This window comes from Perognathus longimembris, chromosome 5, assembly GCF_023159225.1.
Source record: "Perognathus longimembris pacificus isolate PPM17 chromosome 5, ASM2315922v1, whole genome shotgun sequence".
Classification (NCBI taxonomy): Eukaryota; Metazoa; Chordata; class Mammalia; order Rodentia; family Heteromyidae; genus Perognathus; species Perognathus longimembris.
This window is the reverse complement of record NC_063165.1, coordinates 32,018,723-32,042,697: the sequence shown is the minus strand read 5'-3', so window position 1 is coordinate 32,042,697 and position 23,975 is coordinate 32,018,723. Positions and strand designations below refer to the sequence as shown.

Sequence of the window (23,975 nt, the reverse complement as noted above, 5' to 3'; positions counted from 1 at the left end):
AACACAAAATTGCTTAGCTTGCTTTCTCAGATAGTGCTCTATCACATGGGCTTTTCTGCTTTTCCACTGGGGTTGCTGATTGGAATCACCACTGCCTGGCTAGTCCTCTTGCTTTAGGGAAGGATGTGGTTATTCATGCAGAATTGGAGGGTAGGTAATGGTAGGTAGACTCAGATTTACAAACAACATTTCTCAGCTTTCTAATGGGAACTATTTAAGGTTCACACTGGTCCAAAGGATGCTCACGTGTTCTGTAAAAGGCTTTCTTTTGACTAACCCTTTGTTTACCAGGGAAACGACATGGTTGTTAAGGTTCTTACCTTCTGCTGGAATGGCTTTTACAGATGACAAAATAACTCTGATGGCTTTGAGGCCATTTATCCTGGTGTCATCTCTTTCACCCTCTCAGAAAAGTTATGCATCTCAGAAGGACCTCCGGTCTACTTTACCCACAGGGAGACCTGATGCTCTCACAGAGAAGGCTCCATAGGAATTTCTAGGTGTTATAGCCCTTTTCTGTATTGTTGAAGAGTGAGATGTAGTTAAAAAACAACAACAACAAAGATTTGAGGCTTCTGCACCAAGATAAATGCATTTATTTATTTCCCATTGTAGTAACAAGCTCAACAGTACAAGTCCACACTTGGTGAATTACCAAGTGGCAATAAGCTGAAGACCCTTGTACAAAACTATAATGTAAATAAAACAACTTTCTTTCAAAATATGTATATTCAACTATGAGTAATACAATGTGCACAATATGCAAAATGACTGTGTCATGCTAGATATCCCCAAAGCTAAAAATTAAAACATTGAAATTCAAATAGTTTATACCTATAACCTCCAAAAGACAACCAAAAAACAAGGTTAGAAATAAGGCTCAAGTGGTAGAGCACCAGCCCAATATGAAAGCTGAGCAAAAACGAGACCCTGTGGTCAGACCCCAACAGTAAAGAAAAACAAATCCTTTAAAGAAAGTGAAAATACAAGCAGTACATGCCAACTTCAGCCAGTTGTTTTCCAAACAAAAGGTCAGCCGAAAAAAGGATAAGAACAGTGCTATTAAAAAAAAAAAAATTATTGTGGAGACACCAGCTGCCCGTCTAAATCACATCTCCTCTTCTGATTCCTCCTCTCTTTCAGCATTTTTCAGGAGCACAACTTCTGAGGGGTAGGGTTTCCTGATTCTCCACTTAACAAACCTGAGAGAAAATAAACCATCTTTGGTTAGATGGTGTCTAAAATTAAAACACTGTGATATCATCCAACAAACTTGATATTACTTGTGAAAATGGGGGTGACAACCAAAAAGTAAATTCTTTTTATTATCTTTAAATACTTGTACAAGGAGGTTTCCATTCAACATGTCAATTTATGAGTATACTTTTTTTTTGTTATTTTGGTACCCTGAAGCTTGCACCCGGGACCCAGGCAATGTCTCTGAGCTTTTATTGCTCAAGCCTAATGTAAGACACAGCTCCACCAACAGCTTTTTGGTGGTTAAGTGGAGATAAGGGTCTCACAGCCTTTTTCCTGGGCTGGTTTTGAATCAAAATTCTCAGATCTCAACCTTTTGAATAGCTAGGATTAGAGACATGACCTACTGGCCTGGCTGGTGGATCACTCATGTAATTAATCCTAGCTACTCAGGAGGATAACATCTGAGGAATGAAGTTAGAAGCCAGACCAGGCAGAAAAGTCCCAGTGAGACTCTGATCTCCAATTACCCCCTCAAAAACTGGAAGTGGTGCTGTGGCTCAAGTAGTCAATAACTAGCATTGAGCACACAGAGGCTCAGGAACAGTACCAAGCCCCTGAACTGAAGCCCCACAACCAACAACAACCACAAAAGAATGTGCTCAGCTCAAGTACCATGTATCTTAAAAAAGTCACCCCTTCCATTAATCCTCCCTCCACATCTGCTCCACAATCTCATCCATCTCTTCAGATTACCTGGATCCATTTCACGTTCTACATTGAGTATTTGGTTCTTTTGCCAGGTGGAACTTCAACTCTAGGCTTGAGCACTGTCCCTGGTTTCTTTTTGCTCAAGGCTAGCACTCTGCCACTTGAGCCACAGCGCTGTTTCCGGCTTTTTCTGAGGACTCGAACCCAGGGCTTCATGTATACGAGGCAAGCACTCTTGCCACTAGGCCATATTCACAGACCCTACACTGAGTATTATGATTGCATTCCCCCAACATTCCTTAAGGTTGGGACTATTTGAAAATCGTTGTAGATTGAATAAGGATATAAGTAAGCTGATAAAATATGGCCTCTGGGTGTATTGCATAATTATTCAATGAGGCTTCGGGAGATAAGTTTGATCATTTCTAAAGCCAAAGAGAAAATCTATGGGCTGTGGAAAGCCCAGATGAACCAGAGTACCACTGAGCATCTTTATCAAACAGAAATTATGAATTGCACTGTTTCCTACCCCTACAGAGGAGCTTCTGAAAGACTTGTGCAACAGAAGTATTTAAATGTGACCTAATGTTACAAAATTATCATACAGACAGGTTTTGCCAATAAGCTGTCATTGTCATGGGCATGGAATAGAATGAGGCAATATTTGAATCATTGTTCTGAGAAGCTGAGATGAACAACTTCATCTTTTGATGATTATTAGAGCAATATTCCCACAACTTAGTTGTGCTTGCATGGCAATGTTTGTGCTATGTCAAACTCACTTTGATATTATGTTTGATCCTGCACTGTTTTGTAACTCATCCATCTAGAATCAAACCCTATCAAAAGATTTTAAGCTCCCTAATCTGAATTTAAGACTGAGTTACCCAGCCATCTAACCACACTGAATGATAGAATTGATTACCCATGTTGTTTTTCAGCTATTGCTTAAATTTAAATAACATTACATCAAAAACACTCATTTCTTGGTCTTACCTTTTGAAGGGCAATTAGGAAAGCATAGAAATTATTTCCAGACAAATACCATGTTTTCTCTCATATGTAGAATCTAGACCATACATATGAATATAGGTACCTATAAGTATGTCTGTTATGCTTTCAAGTTTTATTTCCATCATATTTGAATTATTATATGCCTCTGTTCCTTTTTAAATTCTTCAAACAGAGTTTCCATTCATTGTCATAAAATATGAATACCTGGAGTTTTTGAAATGGCAAGGCGAGTTTTTTAGAAGTACTATAATCTATAGAGCATTTTTCTCTGGAATCTACAGAAGAAGGTCAGTTAAGATAGGAACAAGATTTTCTCACAGCATCTGACTCTCTTATCAATCAAGTATAAATACAGACTTTTCTTTCTTAGTTGTGGTCCTGGGCCCTGTCCCTGAACTCCTTTGCTCAAAGCTAACTCTCTACCACTTTGGGCCACAGCTTGCCTTCCAGTTTGCTGGTCATTAATTGGGGATAAGAGTCTCACAGACTTTCCTGCCCAGGCTGGTTTTGAATCACAACCCTCAATTCTCAGCCTCCTGGGTAGACAGAATTATAGGCATGAGTCAGCACCCAGCTAAATATGGATTTTCAAAAGACACTTTCAATAAAAAGAATAAATCACTGATACATACTATTGCATTGATAACCCTTAAAAGCCATGCTAAGTTAAAGAAGCCAGTCACAAAAAAATCACAAGTGGATGAATCTGTTTATATGAAATAGAATAGACAAACATGATCTTCAAATAAATAAAGCCTGTAGTTTAGTACCTCTAAAAACCAGATTTATTGAATGACAAACACCTGTTTATTGAGCACTTGGTGGACCACCAGGTGTGGGAATATAAAGAGTCTTTTTACAAGGAGATACAATCTAGTTAGCTGTGAGCTACTTGTCAACATCACAATTGGTAGGTCATAATTTTTAAGTCTGGTAGACATTAATGTTGTATAAAACTCAAGAAAGGGAGAAGAATCACAAAAATATTTACACAAAAAAGGAGATGCATTTATAACTTAGATATGTCAAGTAGAAGAAATTGCCTGGTCAAAAAGATTAGCATGATGCTTCCCATAATGAAGAGAGGTTAGAAAGTAAAAAACGGAAATTGTGCTTTCCAGGGAACTGTAAATAGATTACAAGGTTCAGGAGGAATCTGAAGATATTTGAAATAGGAAGAGACAGTAGTCTTTCTGTGACTCTGCCATGAACTAGAACACTTCCTTGAACTTTGGTACTGTTCCTAGAGACTCAACCACTAAGGAGATGAGGCCAGATGTCAGTTTAGAACAATAGTGGGACAGGTCACGATGCACTTACTGGCAGAGCCTGCCCTAATGAGCTCACCCACATGCTTTCAGGGAATGAAATGGGGTGAATCAAAACCAAACAATGTGTGTGAGAGGAAGTTGATAGAAGTGAAGCTGAGCACTAATTGAGCTCTCTCCAAGAACCCAGTTTAAGTGTTCAAGCAAAAAGTCCACAGAGAGTCACAAGTGAGCCATAATAGTACAGAGATTTGGGCCAGAGAGGAAATATTTAGGCAGCCTGCTTGAGAAGACAGATTTGAGCACAAGCCAATGACAGTGGGAGCACATTTGCCACTACAATGGCAGACAAAACAGGGTAAGATCCATAGAGACAGAGTACGCAGCTTTCTACTCACCTCCAGCACACATCAGCAACTAGGAGCAGAACCTTCAGCCTGCGGGCCACAGACAGACGCAGATTGCAGACAGCCAGTAAGACAAGGGAAAGCATGAATACCCCACAGAAAACATTCTCACTCTTGCTCACAGAACAGCATTTGGAAGGTAGCCCACCAGAGAAGACCACCATCTTTGACCCTGGGACAGAGTAGTTAGGCACTAACTTGGGCCTGAGAAGTAGTGACAAAGGGCCATCTTTCAAAAGGGCAGTGAGCAGTGAAAGTCAGCTCCACCAGGAAAAGGGTCTCCCCACCCAGATGGGAGGAATTTCTCCCAGAGCAGGGTACTTTCTTCCTCAGCTAAAAACACCCAGAGGCGCTCCAGCCCCTCTGCAGATCTGCAGCTTAGCAGGCTGCAGTATAAAAACAAACAACAACAACAACAACAACAACAAAACCTGGTTAGCCCCTAAAAGCTGGAAGAGGCTCCAGATTGGTCCAAAAGAGTATCTCAGTAGCTAGCCCCACTCGGAAAAGCCACTGCCAGGCAGAACACAAGCCCACGCACACTCAAGCTCCCTCAAAGAGACTCCAAGCTACAAAAAAAACAGCCATCTCCCTTCTGAGAGACATGCAAAGCAGACCACCCTACCAATAAACTGGTCTGGGAGGACGGTCACACAGACCTCAGGTCTGCAAGGAAGAATTTTTTTCTACCATTTCAAACAAACTATGAAACAAACTAAGTCACAGTAAAACTGACCACCACAGGAAATCAGAGGCTCCATCAAGACACTGGAAGAATTCTTTTTTTCTAATTATACATTTTTAATTTTTTTCATTATTTTTATTTTTCCCACATTTCCCCCCTCCCCCCCCCCTTTTTTTTTTTTGCCAGTCCTGGGGCTTGAACTCAGGGCCTGAGCATTGTCCCTGGCTTCTTTTTGCTCAAGGCTAGCACTCTACCACTTGAGCCACAGCACCACTTCTGGCCGTTTTCTGTATATGTGGTGCTGAGGAATCAAACCCAGGGCTTCATGTATATGAGACAAGCACTTTACCACTAGGCCATATTCCCAGCCCCCATTTCCCCCTTTTTAATTTAAATTTTTTTTTTTTTTTGCCAGTCCTGGGGCTTGAACTCAGGGCCTGAGCATTGTCCCTGGCTTCTTTTTGCTCAAGGCTAGCACTCTACCACTTGAGCCACAGCACCACTTCTGGCTTTTTCTGTTTATGTGGTGCTAAAGAATCAAACCCAGGGCTTCATGTATATGAGGCAAGCACTCTACCACTAGGCCACATTCCCAGCCCCTTAACATTTCTTTTTATTTCTACTTCATCCCTAGATACATAGTCAACAGTGCTTATTAGGCCTCCTCCTTCATTGTGTATATACATAATTTAGACTCTGACCATGGAACCCCTATTTCTCAAGCAAAACCAATCAATGCACTCAAAGCAATTTACTGTCAAAGTGAGCTAAACCAAACTCTGACAGAAAAACCTGGAAGCTAGAGGAGGGAACAGTCCATTTTGTCAGAGCTAAAGTGCAGGATCTGCCTCAGAAGTAAAATATAGAAAAGCCTAGATTGGGAGAAGTTACCCAGAGAGCATAGAAAACTGGTTCCAGCAGAAGTTGAGATACTATATTGACTAGAGCAGCTATTACATTCTAAGAATCTGGAGAACTTGTGTATAGAATGACAGCCACAACCTACACATGGATATTTAGTTTAACTGAAACTAGTGTGGTATTGGCTACATTTCAAGTTCTCAGAAGCTTGTAGTGGTTACCATATTGTATATTACTATAAAGCATGATCACAATTGAACATTTCAATCAGCAATGAAATAAAAGATTAGGTGCTGAAGCCTTCATGATTGGAAATTGAGATCATCCAAGGCATTGCACTTTGGTACTAATGACCTTAGGGAAAGGATTCATGGACACTCTATTATTTTGACTCAGCTTTCAAGCCTTAATTTCCCATTGTGAGGCAACTTCTTTGAACTTCCATAAAGCTTTATACGTCTAATGAATCCACTTATGTGTTTTAATTGTCAATTTATCTCTAACTATAGGATTCATTCATCATTGTCAGGATAACAACTCAGTCTTATTTTAATAACAAAAAGAGTGAAAAAGAGAAAGACAGCCAACACAAGTGGACAATGACACTAATAACTTTATGTCATCATGATACATGATCTCAAAATATACTATTATTCCCATTTTACGAGCAACAAACTTCATTATTGGGGTTAACTGGACTGATGCCATACAACTAATAAACAGCAGAGCTGAGAATATATGTTCTCATCAATCTGTATTAGTGCTCCTCACTTGCCCCTGGAAAGTTACATCAAAATTCTTATTTAAAGACATTTCAAGCACCTACTATAATGCCTATAATCCTAGCTACTTAAGAGGCTGAAATCTGAGGATCTTGATTCAAATCCAGGCCAGAATGGAAAGTCTCTGAGACTCTTAGCTCCAATTAATTACCCAAAAGCTGGAAATAGAGCTGTGGCTCAAGTGGCAGAGCACTAGGCCTTGAGCAAAAGAAGGTCAAGGACAGAGTCCATGCCATGAGTTCAAGCTCCAGGACAGGCACACACAGGCAAAAAAGGTATTCCTCAACTTTTAGAAATTTTAAAGAAGTCAAATTAGCCATACATTCAGAATTAATGGCATTCAGAGAAACTGGTTAAAAACAAATCCATGCTTAGAAGAACTATAGTGGAATTATGCATATGTAAATAAATGGAAAACACTGCAAACAGAGCATCTGATCACTCTGAAATGAAAATAATGTATGTGAAGACATGGAAACACAGAACAGTGTGTCATCAGTGAGTCAGGCCCACAGCACACATCATAAGCTACTCTAACTTAACATGTATTCTTTTTTTATTGGAAAAGACTGTATTTGCAGAGAATTTTCTGCAACACTACCCAGTCTTATGAGACAGTGGGCAATGAAATCTTCTTTGGAATTTTAAATTCAATACTATTGAGCCTTGATAATTATATACCGAAGAATGGATCTTCCATGAGTAAGAATCGGTAACTCACCAGGTGACAGCTACATAAACCACTCCCATGATGACATAGATAAACGCATAATGCCAACAAAAGCATATGGTGAAAAACACACTGTTGATGTGATCATTCAGATCCCATGCAAGAACTCCAGTGGGAGGATACAGAACAAAAGCCAGCTGTATTGTTAAAAAAAAAAAAAAAGCACATGTTAAAATAATTAAGCACATTCTCAAAGATGGTACATTTCAAAATCCTTTGCAACCGAAACAACTCCCATCATCTGTGGTATGCTAGTTAAACATCAGGTTTTCAACCTTATTTATTAACAGAGGCAGTATCTATCAAGTCTTAGTTTTGGAAACATATTTAAGAACATTTAGCAATTTTAATATTCAAAATATGAGTGGTGATCATTTCTGGAGATGGGTGGATTTTTAGAATGTGTACATATTTTCTCCCTTATTTTAATATTAGAGTAAAAAGGTTTTAAATGACATAAATAACTACATAGTCAATATTTATATTCAATATCATTGAATATGTACTATAGCTATATTGGATAGAAATCCTATAACTCTGTGTCTGGTGCATGGTGTTATAGTTTGAGCTCCAGTGGGTTTGACAGTCCTGACCCTACAATCTGGTTGGATGCAGCTTACATGGCCTTTCTCCTGGGCTGAATCTGCTCATTGCATGCATCTTTCCTCAGCAGAAATTCTAGATTCTTACTATCACCAACATCCTGGTGTCTCCATTGCATCTTGAGTTTCACCCTTACAGCTTCATACATCACCCACCAAGGTGCTCTCTGCAGAGATCCTATCAGTGCCACATATCTTCTGGCCTCCTGCCTTATTCTGAAATCTCATTGGAAACCTCTATAACACATACATGCCTCTTGCCTTCTTCATGACTACAAAAAGGGTCATATGAATGATGACAAGGTTTGCTGCCAGCTCAAACAGTACCCGATTTGTTTCAATCAGGACTGAATTGATTAGAGCATCTTTGTAGATGAGAATAAGAAAATACATCTCTATCAGGTACTATATGAAAAGGCAACCTCTGCAGATCTTTCTTTTCAATGGAAAGTCAAATGGAGTCGTCTTTCTGCTCTGCCTTTTGTTCCTGATTCTCACTATAAAGTTGTCTAAAAACAACAAGCAATAACCATGACACATCTTGGATGCTTTGCTGTCTTAACAATGTTTCCAGCTGGGAATGTGACTGGTAGAGTGCTTGCCTAGCATGTATGAAGCCCTGGGTTCAATTCCTAAGTACCACATAACAGGAAAGGCTGGAAGTGGTGCTATGGCTCAAGAAGTAGAATGCTAGCCTTGAGCAAAAGAAATTCAAGGACAGTGCCCAAGCCCTGAGTTCAAGCCCCAGGACTGTTTAAAAAAGAAAGAAAGAAAGAAGTGTTCCAGACCCTAGTTCCATTATTGTGTGAACCTACACTCTCCAATTCTTCCCATCAATAATTTAGAGATGATAAGACCTGACTTATGGATTATGGTTAGGACAGAGTAAAATAAAGTGTGCAAAAAATTACAGTGGCTAACATTACTAGTTTCTCAGTAAATGATAGTTTTCTCACTTTCATGGCTTTCCTAAATTTTCAAGCTCTCTATCCATTAGGATTATAAGGTATTTTAGCATCAGGAACTTCTTCTGACAAAGCCTTAGCTCAGAAGCATCAGGTATGTGATAAAGATGACAAAGATATGTGATCAGGTATGTAATTAAGATGGTCTCTGCCCAGCTGCTCTAGCACCCACAAATAAGGTCACTGCACATCAAAGAATATCAAAGGCCCCCACTCTACTGCAGACAGCACACCAGAGAGAAGTCTCTGGAATCTGTAGCAGTAGGTTCTTCCAAATAAGGACTGATGTTACATGTGGGAGACCCCAGGTATATTAAGAGGCCTACCTGACAAAACCAGCTTCCATGTAGTATGGTGAAACTTGACCGCAGAAGTGCCAGCATTATATTTTCCTTAATGAGAACCTCTATGAAGGAAACCAAGCCTGCCAAAAAGATAGCGAGGCATAGCAGCTCATGCAAAAGGATATCCACCACTTGGGGGCTATGAGGGTGGGTGTATAAGATAAAAGCTAAAAGAAGAGGGAAAACAATTTACTATTATTATAATTATTTCAGTGAAAGCAAGGGCTACCCACTCCTCCTCTTTTTTTTCTCTGTGCAGATTTTGTATACATTCATAATTATTTTTTTTAAACCAAGTCCCCAATGATTCTCATATTATTGTATCTTGGCATTCTTAGATTCATCACTGATTCTGTAAAATATAATTCTTGAAATCTAATTCCCGCCTCCTTTGCCCAATCTTTATTATGTCCTCTGATACACAATAGCCAAGCTATGGAAATAGCCCAATTGGTCTACAATAGATGAATGGATCAAAAAACTGTGATACCTATACAAAAGGGAATTTTACACATCCATCAGAAAGAATAATATGTCATTTGTAGGAAATGGGTGAACCTAGAACTAATCAGGTTAAATGAGGTAAGCCAAGCTCAGAGAGACAAAGGGCCAATGTTTTCCCTCAAATGCAGAATCTAGATCGAAAATATACCAGGACATGCTAAATTATACAGGCTTCTAGGCATTCATACACAGTGAGAGCAAAGGAGGATATTCGCACGCAAGAAAGACAAAGGTCCACTGCCTATGTGCCTCGGATCATATACAACAACATTTATCACGATGAACTCCAGGAAATAAAAACAAGCTTTTTCTTTGTTGTTGTTTTTGTTTTCTTTTCTTTTGGACTTGTTCATTTATCTGCATTTGGGAAAGTTAGGAGGGACACAGAAATGGAGAGGCAAAGGTTGAATAAATGCAGCAGTGGTACTCACTAAACACCAAGTTTGAAATGAACTATACAACTTGTGGATCAGCACAGGAGGAAAAACAAGAGAGGGGAGGAGTGACATTGTCCAAAAAGAAATATTCTTATTACCTTACTTATGTAACTATAACCACTCTGTACAGCAACTTTATAATAACATTTTTTTAAAAACCAAAACATAGTTCTACCAGTGCTGGTGGCTGATGCCTATAATCGTAGCTATTCAGGAGGCTGAGATCTGAAGATTGAAGTTTAAAGCCAGCCTTGGCAGGAAAGTCCACAAAGCTCATCTCCAGTTAATCATTGAAAATCTGTAAGTGGAGCTGTGGCTCAAGTGGTAGAGCCGTAGCCTTGAGCAAATATGCTCAGCAATAGCACCCAGGCCCTGAGTTCAGAACTCAGGACCAGCACTCAAAAATAAACAAAAACAAAAAAATCCTTTTTTCATGGAAGTCTAAAAATGAAGACCTTATGCTTTGATGTGACCAAACTTTTTGGACTCATCACATGTTAGGATAGTTTTACTCTCTCTGTATTCGGAAAGCTAGTGAGGAGATGGTGGAAGATGTTCCTCTGTACTTGCCTAAGTACAGAATAGTCATGTTCCATTGCTCCTAAGTCAGTTTTGATTATCAAATGTGAGAACAATTATAATATCCAGAATTTCCAAGAGATTAGAAAGCACTGTTGTAATACTCTCTTAATATAGGTGTAGCATGGGGAAAAATATTGAGAAATTATATTTGCATAAGTTGATAGGGAGGAAAGATCTTTAGCATTCTGCCTAGAACATTCAAATATCTTCTGATAGCTAAGATAAACATAATTATCAATCAATGCTACATGTAAACAGCAAAGATACATTATCATAAAGGGCTATACAAATGTGCACTAATGAAGAATAGTACAGTATAAAATAGTCACTCATACTTACCACCTGCAGAGAAGGCATTTGTCAACATTAACTTGGTTAAGGAGATAGGGATTGACTTAATGGTGAAGCATAAGATGTTGGTCACTGCCCACAAGCCAAAGAAAAGATATATTGTTAAATGTTGAAAGCGTTTTAATTGGATCCACTGGCCTTCTTTACGTAAGGTCATTTCTGTGCTTCCAGAATAAGTCAGTAGACCAGTTCCACCTGTACAGGAACAGGAAATATCATGACATTATGATTAACTTTCTCCGTAAGCTTACCTGGCACTGCATAAAGATGTAAGAGGGTAGGTTCAAAGTCTACTGTCCTCTTATGAGTCAGATTCCTCTCTTGGCAATTTCACATCTTCAATGCAGTTGATTTTAGTTCAACTACCAATTCCAGTCTAATGACTAAATTAAATGTTGCATGATTTAAGGAATTAGGTTTATGAATCAGTATAATAAATGTTACTTCTTTCCTAGACTCCACATCCTCATATAGATGCCACAAGAAGTTGTCATTCTTATCTGATAAAAACTCTGGAATTCTGCTTTGACTCAAGGATAACTGAAGAAGCCTAAACAGAAACACCATATGATTTAGTCAGTTACACAAACAGTTTAAGTTTCTTGTTAACCTATAGAAATTAATATGGAAATTCTTCTCTTTAGAAACAAACAGTTGATCTGTAATTCATAGTCATCATGAAAATCTATTCAATTGCCATTAATAAAGCATGAGAAAAATGTAATTTGAATACTAGAGAAGAATCTGCAATAGAACTTTAAAATACAGAATATCTTTGTACAATTTTCAAAAGCAATGATTATGCCTCAGAAATTATCTGGACTAACCCAACCTCCTTAATCACTTGAGAAAGCAAGAGAAGCCAGGTGCTGATGACTCACACCTGTAATCTCAGCTACTCAGGAGGCTGAGATCTGAGGATTGCAGTTCAAAGCCAGCCCAAGCAGGAAAGTCCATGAGACTCTTTCTTCAACCACCGAACAGCATGAATTGGTAGAGTGCTAGCCTTGAGCAACAGTGCTCAGGGACAGTGACTAGGTCCTGCATTCTAGCCCTGGAACTGGCACAAAAAGGAAAGGGGAAAAAGGGGAAGAAAAGAAAAGGGAAGGAAGGAAGGAAGGAAGGAAGGAAGGAAGGAAGGAAGGAAGGAAGGAAGGAAGGAAGGAAGGAAGGAAGGAAGGAAGGAAGGAAGGAAGGAAGGAAGGAAGGAAGGAAGGAAGGAAAGGAAGGAAGGAAGGAAGGAAGGAAGGAAGGAAGGAAGGAAAGGAGAGAGAAAGATGGAAGGAATAATAAAAGAAATAAAAGAGAGAAAAGGATGAGTTCCCTGAACCCTCTACAGCCTACAGAGATTTCCTTGTAAATCTTTACCGTACTCACTTAACCATTTTGGTATTATTTGATAAATGGTTTAAATTAGGGCTCATTCTTTCAGGGATACAGAACAATTTGCTATGAGACTGTTTCAGGGGTTTTAACCAATTCTAAATTCTAATTCACATTCACTAGGCAAAGAAATTAAATATTCTGATTACTTAATTAAAGAACAAGCCTTTGCTTAAACATGAAGTGCTAACTTCCTAACAAATTCTACATGGTGACAATTACAATTAGATATACATTAAGAGCTAGTTTGAATATAAAAATGGTTGTAGGAAGTGACACTGTGGCTCAAGTGTCACTAGAGCTGAAGAGCTCAGGGACAGTGTCCAGGCCCAGAGTTCAAGCCCCACAACTGACAAAAACAACAACAACAAAAATCTTTGTAGTGATTATTTTGTACTCAATCTTCTCTATGCACACGAAAAATATCCAGTAGGGAAAAATAAAACACAGAAATTTTCCACTCACCAGTTAAGACCATGACCAGGCATATAGTTCCCTCCAAAATTTCTGCTCTCTGAAAGAATGCTTCAGAACGATGGTAGCAGGTCTGTGCTTGCTTTTTGCATACATACATAAAAATAATCTTTATATACCACCAAAGACCCAAAATAACATAGAAGGATCCAGCAAGACCATGACCTAAAAAGTCACCCATGTTCTACAAAGATAAAAATATGCAGAAATATTATTTCTGGGATATAGGCAAAGCATCTTTTTTCCTCAAAGAGTATATTATATTCTGATGATTATGGGTATACTGTGCTCTTACTACAATGTCAGCAATACCACTAAAATATTAAATGATCATTTAAACAACTTACTGGGTCATGTTTTACATGCAATCTTTAATACTTACAATATGCATAATTGAGTTATTATTATCAATATTATCATTACTTTCAGGTGGTAGAGAGGTTTACATAAATTGACTGAATCACCCAGGTCTTATTTCTTTTTAAAACTGTTATTGTGAATGTGATATTAAGAGAGGTTACAGTTACATAAGTTAGGTAATGAGTACATTTCTTTTGAACGATGTCAGCTCTTCTCTCATTTCCTCCCAGTTTTTCCCACCTGAGTCCCACCTGATCTCCAATTTGTATAGTTCATTTTCAACATAGTATCTAATGAGGAGTTGCATATGTTTATCCTTTGTCTCACTATTTCTGTGCCCCCTTTACCCTCCTCAAAACAGATAAAGGTATATACAAGAAAAAAGGTACAAAAAAATCAAAAACAGCTACAAAGGGTAAAAGTGAACAAACACGATAACAAGAAAACCTCTTGTTCTCATTTCTTGGAAACCAGTTCAATAAACCTCATTTTATATGATTATATACACATAGTTTTTGAGGCTTTGTGATCCTCTTTTAAGAGTATCTTCCTTAGGTCTCATGGTGTGAATGTTCAAAGTCCTGTTTAGTTTATCATATCCACAGGTTAAGCTTTTTCTTTTACCATCCATTGTGTTAATTTGTAGATTTACAAGCACATTCAGTAAAAATGAGGGAAAACCATATAGCCTATGTATCTTTGGGTCTGGCTCACTTCACTTGATATGTTTTTTAAGTCTTTCCATTTCTTTTTTTGTTTGTTTGTTTGCCAGGCCTTGAACTCAGGGCCTGAGCGCTGTCCCTGGCTTCTTTTTGCTCAAGGCTAGCACTCTACCTCTTGAGCCATAGCACCACTTCTGGCCGTTTTCTGTATATGTGGTACTGAGAAATCAAACCCAGGTCTTCATGTATATGAGGCAAGCACTCTTGCCACTAGGCCATATTCCCAGCCCAAGTCTTTCCATTTCTTTACAGTAGTGCTCAGGGAAAGGGCCCAGGCTCTGAGTTCAAGCCTCATGATAAAAACAACAACAACAACAACAACAACAAAAACCAGAACTTGTAAGCTCAACAGCCAGGATTCTAATCCAAAATTCTCATCTCTAAACCTTAATCCTTTTTCCAATCATTTCCACAATTTTCTGTGCCTAACAAGTTAATAGTAACAATTATTACAAGAACAAAGGATCCCTATCTAATATAGACATTATCTCACTTTACTGAGAGCTAAAAAGCAATAACCATGGAAAAGTCAAATCAAATGACTGTGATATAAAGGTTAGTTGTTTATGTAGATGCTGGTTGTTCACTGTATGTCATAAAGACAAGCATTGTCACCAGGGAAGGAATGAAACAGAGAAAGCAAAAGGTACCCATGTGACTCTTAAGTATATTAAAGTTCCAGATGCTTATTGTGGGGGTTTTTGTTGTTGTTTATTTTGTGGTTTGTTTTGCTAAGGCTAATCCTCTGGCTTGAACACTGGGCCTGGGCACTGCCCCTGAGTTCTGTTCGCTCAAGGCTAGTGCTCTACCACTTGAGCCACAGTACCACTTCCAGCGTTTTCTTTGATAAATTAGAAATAACAGTCTCACAGACTTCCTGCCCAGGCTGGCTTCAAATTACTATCATGAGCTCTCTGCCTCCTCAGTAGCTAGGATTATAAGTGTGAGCCAACTGTGCCCTGCCTTATTATGATTTCTATTGGTGTGGGGTGTGGGGGGTGTATGGGGTGTGTGTGTGTGTGTGTGTGTGTGTGTGTGTGTGTGTGTGTGTGTGTGTGTGTAGAGGTTTTGTTTATATAGGGAGTATTGTTAGCAGCATTTCCTCACAGGAAGTCTTGTATGGTAACTGAGTCTTTGCTCCAATCCTCTGCATAGCCTCTCAAGCTTTTCTTTGAAACTTCAGTGGAAAGTGCCTTGACCCCCATAACTCTTTCACACACACACACACACACACACACACACACACACACACATACACACACTCCCTGCAAGATCACCGCTTGCTGCTGACAGAAGCCATTGCTAAACCCACTTTGGTCCTACAGCCACAGAGTGTTCTCCATTAGACACAAGGGAACAGAATCCTAAGGTGGTCTTGGTTAGTGAGCTCACTGAATACTGCTAAGGGAGAGTTCTGAACCTGAAATAAAAGCTATGCTAGTCTTCTGGGCCTGTGAAGAAAGAGATGACCATGAAGACTTCTGAGGTGCTCGCAAAGCCTTTTCCTTCCTGTCCTGATAATTAGCATCTGTGTCAATCTCTTTAGTTAGAAAATTTGCCAAATCTTTCCACTCTATTTTTGGTTCTGAGTTTCACTATATATGTCACTGAAAGTAGTCAGTGTTACTCATGTAATAGTTGCAATGCTTTACTGTTAAGAAATTTCTTTCACTAAAGGAACCAGTCCATCATTATGAAATCCAGTCTTCTTTAAAGCTCAAGGGCATAAAGGCAGCTCAGCCCAGCTCTCTGCTATGCTGGTAAAAGTGTGGCTTGTATTCCAATTTCTAAATTTCCAATTTCTAAGACCTGCTCTAAAGTCTTTTCAGCTTCTTAACCTCCACTAGAATTGAACATTATGGTATACTATAGAACTCTAAGGATTTTCTAACCTGCTTCTAGAAATTATTTCAGTATCTGCCTATACTCCTTTCCAAAGCTGTTTCTAGGGCTGGGAATATGGCCTAGTAGTAAAGTGCTTGCTTCGTATACATAAAGCCTTGGGTTTGATTCCTCAGCACCACATATATAGAAAAAGCCAGAAGTGGCTCTGTGGCTCAAGTGGTAGAGTGCTAGCCTTGAGCAAAAAGAAGCCAGAGACAGTGCTCAGGCCCTGATTTCAAGCCCCAGAACTGGCAAAAAAACAACAACAACAAAGCTGTTTCTATAAAGTAATAGTTTAGAACAAAAACCCTATTCTTCATACCAACTTTCTATACTACTCAGTCTTTTATTGCTGTGAAAATTGACCTAAAGCTGGTTAAGATATAAATTAAAGAGGTGTATTTACCCTCCAAGTTGTGAAGGTTGAATGTTTAAGATGCGTAACCCCATTTCTTCTGCCTCTGCTGGATGATTAATGGAAAATGGAATCGAGACTATAAACCATACAAAAAGGAATGACTGTACAAAGACAGAGACCCAGACAGGAAAAGTGCCAATTTACATTTTTATAAACCCAATTTCAGGAACTAATACAGACTCTATGAGGACTCTGTCAATTCTCTTATAAGAAAGTATTCCCAATAACTTAACAACTTTGTACAAGGCTCTACCCCTTCAAAGTTGCACTACTTACCACCATTGGTAAGCTGATCAACAAACTTTACACTTTGACATTTAAGAAATAAAACAGATTCAGACCATAGAAACATCTTACCTAGTAAACAACACAGCTTATCATCATACTACAGTACTGAATATTAATTGTGGACCCTTGTAGTTATGTGGCTGACTGGGAGCTATGACTCATTGTTCCTGCCTGTTATAGTGAGAGATCAAATTTCACATTGATAACTTGGCAAATAATTAAAATTCACCAAAGCATATTACTTTCCCTACATTATGAAAAAGTTGAGATGCTAAGGGAAGAATAGAAATTCTATTCAATATTATTACAGCAGGTAATTTACCAAATTTTGAAAAAGATATAGACATAAAAATAAAAGAGGTATTTAGAACCCTAAATAGACATGACCAAAAGAGAAATTCTCCACATCAATGACAGTTACAATGCCAAGACTACAGAACAAAGACTATAAAAAGCCACAAAAAAATAGTGAACTTAAACAATAATCAACACTAAAGCTAATGGCAAGTTCAAAATTTTAATGCTATACTAAGCTACACAACTAGTTGGAGGCCAGCCCACACAACATAAAGACAGGATCTTTTTTTAAAGACAGGATCCTGTCTTTAAAAGTTCTAGTCAGGGCTGCCTTGTATACATGAAGTCCTAGGTTCGATTCCTCAGCACCATATAAACAGAAAATGGCCAGAAGTGGCACTTTGGCTCAAGTGGTAGAGTGCTACCTTTGAGCAGAAAGAAGCCAGAGACAGTGCTCAGGCCTCGAGTTCAAGCCTCAGGGTTGGCAAAAAAAAAATAAAAGTTCTGGTCAACGTGTATTATAAATACCATATAACCTAATCAAGTTTCTTTCATATACAAAGATAGTTCAATATATGGCAATCAACAAATTTAACACAGCACACAAATAGGATAAAAACAAAAATCACATGATCTCAATCACTCAGAAAATGCTTTCAAATTTTTTATAAATTCAATATTCATGATAAAAGCTCTGGGAAAATATAAATAAGATACATTGTTTCCACAAATGGATTTGTTGGATGGTAACTCCTTTATGCAACTACTAAATTATTATAAAAATATGATTTAAAAACTAGTTACATGGGCTGGGGATATGGCCTAGTGGCTAGAGTGCCTGCCTCGGATACACGAGGCCCTGGGTTTGATTCCCCAGCACCACATATACAGAAAACGGCCAGAAGCGGCGCTGTGGCTCAAGTGGCAGAGTGCTAGCCTTGAGCGGGAAGAAGCCAGGGACAGTGCTCAGGCCCTGAGTCCAAGGCCCAGGACTGGCCAAAAAAAAAAAAAAACTAGTTATACAAGTATATTTCAGCAAAATAAAAGACATAGAAAATCTATAATCAACCTTATATAAATGGGCAAAGAATAAATGTATATGCTCTGAAATTTAAAAACAAGAGAGTAGCATCCATTTTTGCCACTCTTTTTCAATATTTTGAATGTTTGAATTCTTAGATAAAGCATTAAGGCAAGAGAAAGAAACAAAACATATAAAAGTAGGAAAAGAAGAAGTCAAGCTATTCCAAGCTATTGACAGTTGACATAATCTTGTATTTAGAAGATCCTAGATTCTACTACAAAGCCTGAAATTTTTAAACACTTTCAGCAAAGGAGAATACAAAATCAGCATACAAAAATCAGTAACTTTTCTATACACCATTAATGAACATTTTGATAAAGAAATCAGTAGAAGGGAGGAAGATGGCACCGCCACAGTAGGGAGGCACCCCAACTCGCTCCAACTGAATAGCGAGCTGGGAACTCCAGCACCCAACACCCCATCAAGAACCCAGCAAAAACAGCAGCCAGAAGCAGTGGTGAAATGCAGGAAACAAAAAGGAACAAAAAAAGAAGACCTGCACGGAGCTGGAGAATCTCCGGGGAAGCCTCCCCCCACCATCTGACCCTAGCCCAAATAGAGCAAGGCTGGGAAAGGGGACCCGGCGAACGGCAGACCGACTGCTGAAAACTCACACCAGGAGCGCAGAGTCCAGATGGCAGGACTCCACGGACTCCAGGGGGAGTTTCAACATCCGTAAATCAATCAATGTAATTCACCACATAAACAGAACTAAAATCAAGAATCACATTGTTATCTCAGTCGATGCCCAAAAAGCCTTTGACAAACTATTCATCCAGTGGCAGAGTGCTAGCCTTGAGCGGGAAGAAGCCAGGAACGGTGCTCAAGCCCTGAGTCCAAGGCCCAGGACTGGCCAAAAAAAAAAAAAAAAATACACCATCCATATTTATTAAAAGCTTTGGAGAGAACAGGAATAGATGGAACATTCCTCAAAACAATAAAAGCCATATACAACAGACCAACTGCTAACATCATATTAAATGGAGAGAAACTTAAATCATTCCCCCTAAACTCAGGAACAAGACAAGGATGCCCACTCTCCCCACTTCTTTTCAACATAGTGCTGGGATCCCTAGCCATAGCAATAAAGCAAGAGGAGGACATCAAAGGGATCGACATCGGCAAGGAAGAAATCAAGTTATCCCTATTCGCAGACGACATGATCTTATATCTGAAGGACCCAAAAAACGCAGTACCCAAACTCCTACACCTAATAAACCATTTTGGCAAAGTAGCAGGATACAAAATAAATCCACAAAAGTCAGCAGCTTTTCTGTACACCAGCAATGTACAAGCAGAAAAAGAAATTATGGAAACAATTCCATTTACAGTAGCCAAAAAAAGAATAAAGTGCCTAGGGATCAACCTAAGCAAGGACATGACAGACCTATTTAATGAGAACTATAAAAATCTAATAAGGGAAATCAAAGAAGACACAAGGAGATGGAAAGACCTCCCATGCTCATGGGGTAGGCAGAATCAATATAGTGAAAATGGCCATATTGCCCAAATTGTTATACAAATTCAATGCAATCCCTATCAAAATCCCAGTCACATTCTTCACTGAAATAGAGAAAGCAATCCATAAATTCATATAGAACAGTAAAAGACCTAGAATATCCAAAGCAGTTCTAGGCAAAAAAAAAAAAAGCAGTGCAGGAGGTATCACAATACCAGACTTCAAGCTCTGCTATAGGGCCATCATAACAAAAACAGCCTGGTATTGGTATAAAAACAGATCAGAAGACCAATGGATTAGAATTGAAGATCCAGAAATAAAACCGCACTCTTACAGTCAGCTGATATTCAACAAAGGAGCTAAAGACATACAATGGAATAAACATAGCCTCTTCAACTACTGGTGCTGGGAGAACTGGGCAGCCATATGCAGAAAACTCAAAGTAGACCCAAGCCTATCACCGTGCACCAAGATCAACTCAAAATGGATCAAGGACCTCAATATCAGACCTGAATCCTTGAAACTACTGAAGGACAGAGTAGAAAAGATGCTAGAACTTATAGGCACAGGAAGGAATTTCCTGAATAGAGTCCCAGGGGCACAACAAATAGGGGAGAGACTCAGCAAATGGGACTACTACAAATTAAAAAGTTTCTGCACAGCTAAGGACATAGCCACCAAAAAAGAAAGACAGCCAACCATATGGGAAAGTATCTTTACCAGCACAGCAACAGACAAAGGCCTAATATCTGTCATCTACAGAGAACTCAAAAAACTAAGCCCCTCCAAGCCCAATAAACCAATTAGGAAATGGGCAAAGGAGCTAAAGAGAGACTTCACAAGAGAAGAAATAAAAATGGCAAAGAAACATATGAGGAAATGTTCAACATCCCTGGTAGTAAAGGAAATGCAAATAAAAACAACCCTGAGATACCACCTCACCCCAGTTAGAATGGCCTATACTCTGAACTCAGGCAACAATAAATGCTGGAGGGTGTGTGGGGAAAGAGGAACCCTTCTCCATTGTTGGTGGGAGTGCAAATTAGTACAACCACTTTGGAGAACAGTATGGAGGTTTCTCAAAAAGCTCAATATAGACCTACCCTATGACCCAGCCATACCACTCCTAGGCATCTATCCTGAACAGCAGGTCCCAAGATATCAAAAAGACATTTGTACTTCCATGTTTATCGCGGCACAATTCACAATAGCCAAAATATGGAAACAACCCAGATGCCTCTCCACAGATTAATGGATCCAAAAAATATGGTACCTATACACAATGGAATACTACATAGCGATTAGGAATGGTGAAATATTGTTATTCGCAGGGAAATGGTCAGAACTCGAACAAATAATGTTGAGCGAGACAAGCCTAGAACACAGAAAACAAAGGGGCATGATCTCCCTGATATATGACTGTTAAGAAAGGGAGACGGAGGGCTGGGGATATAGCCTAGTGGCAAAGAGTGCCTGCCTCGGATACACGAGGCCCTAGGTTCGATTCCCCAGCACCACATATACAGAAAACGGCCAGAAGCGGCGCTGTGGCTCAAGTGGCGGAGTGCTAGCCTTGAGCGGGAAGAAGCCAGGGATAGTGCTCAGGCCCTGAGTCCAAGGCCCAGGACTGGCCAAAAAAAAAAAAAAAAAGAAAGGGAGACGGAGAGACAGTAGAGACCAGATCTGTGAAACCAAAAACTGCTTGTCAAATGGTATTTCCCACAGGATTGGGGCAGTCAACCCAACAGTATGTAACTAAAACCAAACAACTACTCAACATATAAAGGTCAAAAATCGACCTCTCAGTGGAATACAATAGCTCAAAAGCTATGTATAGGGGGCTGGGGATATAGCCTAGTGGCAAGAGTGCCTGCCTCGGATACATGAGGCCCTAGGTTCGATTCCCCAGCACCACATATACAGAAAACGGCCAGAAGCGGCGCTGTGGCTCAAGTGGCGGAGTGCTAGCCTTGAGCGGGAAGAAGCCAGGGACAGTGCTCAGGCCCTGAGTCCAAGGCCCAGGACTGGCAAAAAAAAAAAAAAAAAAAAAAAGCTGTGTATACACGTTCATATAAGACTACTGTTGACATATTGTCTAATATTGACATTACATTTAAAGTCCTAGGCGAATTTTCTTGGGCTTGGCCACGTGGCTACTGTATATGTTCTTGGTACACTGTGTATTGTATATATGTCTACCTGACCTAGGGAAGGGAAAGAAAAACAGGGTGTAAGATATCACAAGAAATGTACACACTGCCCTACTATGTAACTGTACCCTTTTTGCACAACACCTTGTCAAAAAAATTTTTGTTTAATTAATAAATAAATTACAAAAAAAAAAAAAGAGGGGCTGGGGATATAGCCTAGTGGCAAGAGTGCCTGCCTCGGATACACGAGGCCCTAGGTTCGATTCCCCAGCACCACATATACAGAAAACGGCCAGAAGCGGCGCTGTGGCTCAAGTGGCAGAGTGCTAGCCTTGAGCGGGAAGAAGCCAGGGACAGTGCTCAGGCCCTGAGTCCAAGGCCCAGGACTGGCCAAAAAAAAAAAAAAAAGAAATCAGTAAAGGGGCTGGGGATATGGCCTAGTGGCAAGAGTGCTTGCCTTATACATGAAGCCCTGGGTTCAATTCCCCAGCACCCCAGGAAATGGCTAGAAGTGGTACTGTGGCTCAAGTGGCAGAGTGCTAGCCTTGAGCAAAAAGAAGCCAGGAACAGTACTCAGGCCCTGAGTCCAAGGCCCAGGACTGGTCAAAAAAAAAAAAAAAAGAAAAAAAAGAAAGGAAGAAATTAGTAAAGTGATCCTATTTACGCTAGCCTCAAAATTTTAATTATGTCACAGTACATCTAAACAAGGAGAAATACCTCTGTAACTAATACTGAGCACTGAAGAAATTGTAGAAGATAGCAGAAAATGAGAAGTTTTCCAATGTTCATCTATCAACAAAATAGTTTTAAAAATATTACCAAAAGTGATGCATGGATTCAATGCAATCTCCATCATAATTCCAATCATATTTGTTACACAAATAGAAAACACAAATCTAAAATTTCCATAGAAACACAAAATGTCCTGTATAGTCAAAGCAATCCATAACAAAAAGACCAGTGCTGAAATATCACAATATCTGATTTCAAATTTACTAGAGACATAGTCACAAAATCCAAAATGATACTTCCACAACAACAGAAATATAGGTCAGTAGAATAAAATAGAAGACCCAGAAATAAACCAACATAGCTATACCCCTCTGATTCTCAAGAAAGGTCTCAGAAACATACACTGAACAAAAGTCAACCTCTTTAACAATGTTTTCTGGGAAAACTGGATGTTTACATGTAAACGATTAAAAGAAGACTTCTCTCTCACGTTGTACAAAAATCAACTCAAAATTGGTCTAAGACCTAAAACAAATTGCTACAGAAAATCATTTCAAGATGCATGCATACACGAGACATTCTGAATAGGATTCTATATTCTCAGGAAATCATGGAAAAAAATGACAAATAAGGTTGTGTCAAACTAAAGTTTCTGTGCAAGAAAGAAAATGACCAAAATGAAAAGACAATTAAAGAATGAAAGAACTTCTCTGGCTATTTATATAACAAGAAATTACTATTCAAAATATTTAAAGAATTTAAAATCTAAACACAAAAAAATCCAATTAATAAGTGAGGAAACCCATTGAACAATTTTCCAAAATAACTATAAATGGCCAATTCAACATGTGACATTCAACATGAGGAAATGCAGATTAAAACTACATCGTGATACCATCTCATATAAGTCAAAATGACAATCATCATGAAGACAAAAAGCTTGAATACTGGTGAGGTCATGAGAGGAAAGGAGCCCTATTCACCATTGGTGGAAATATAAATTTGTCCACTTCCTATGGAAATTACCTTGAATGTTTCACAAAAACTACAATTACCTCATATGATTCAGCTATACTAACTCTGATCTTATGGCCTACAAAATCAAGGTCAGCATATGTTTTATTTTGAATATGGAATACCCCACACACCTACTCCCAGGCTTATGTGATGGTGCTTTGTCCTCTGCTGATAATGGTAACTGGAGAGGCTATAGAAACTACATGGTGGTACCAGGCCAGAAGTAGTTGAGTAGGGACTTCAATTGAAGGTTTCAAGTTCCTGGTC

At 39.1% G+C, this 23,975-nt stretch overlaps 1 protein-coding gene across 1 annotated transcript; it reads right to left on the bottom strand.

The window, feature by feature from the left end:
* Positions 1 to 1,108: 1,108 nt before the first annotated feature.
* On the bottom strand, positions 1,109 to 19,023 carry LOC125351059 (transmembrane protein 45A-like). Its single transcript, XM_048345804.1, has 6 exons — positions 18,967 to 19,023; positions 13,289 to 13,481; positions 11,429 to 11,635; positions 9,549 to 9,733; positions 7,647 to 7,792; positions 1,109 to 1,202 (listed from the first exon to the last, which is right to left on the bottom strand). Exons 1-6 carry the CDS (start codon positions 19,021 to 19,023, stop codon positions 1,109 to 1,111), a joined length of 882 nt encoding a protein of 293 aa, XP_048201761.1.
* Between the last annotated feature and the right edge of the window lie 4,952 nt (positions 19,024 to 23,975).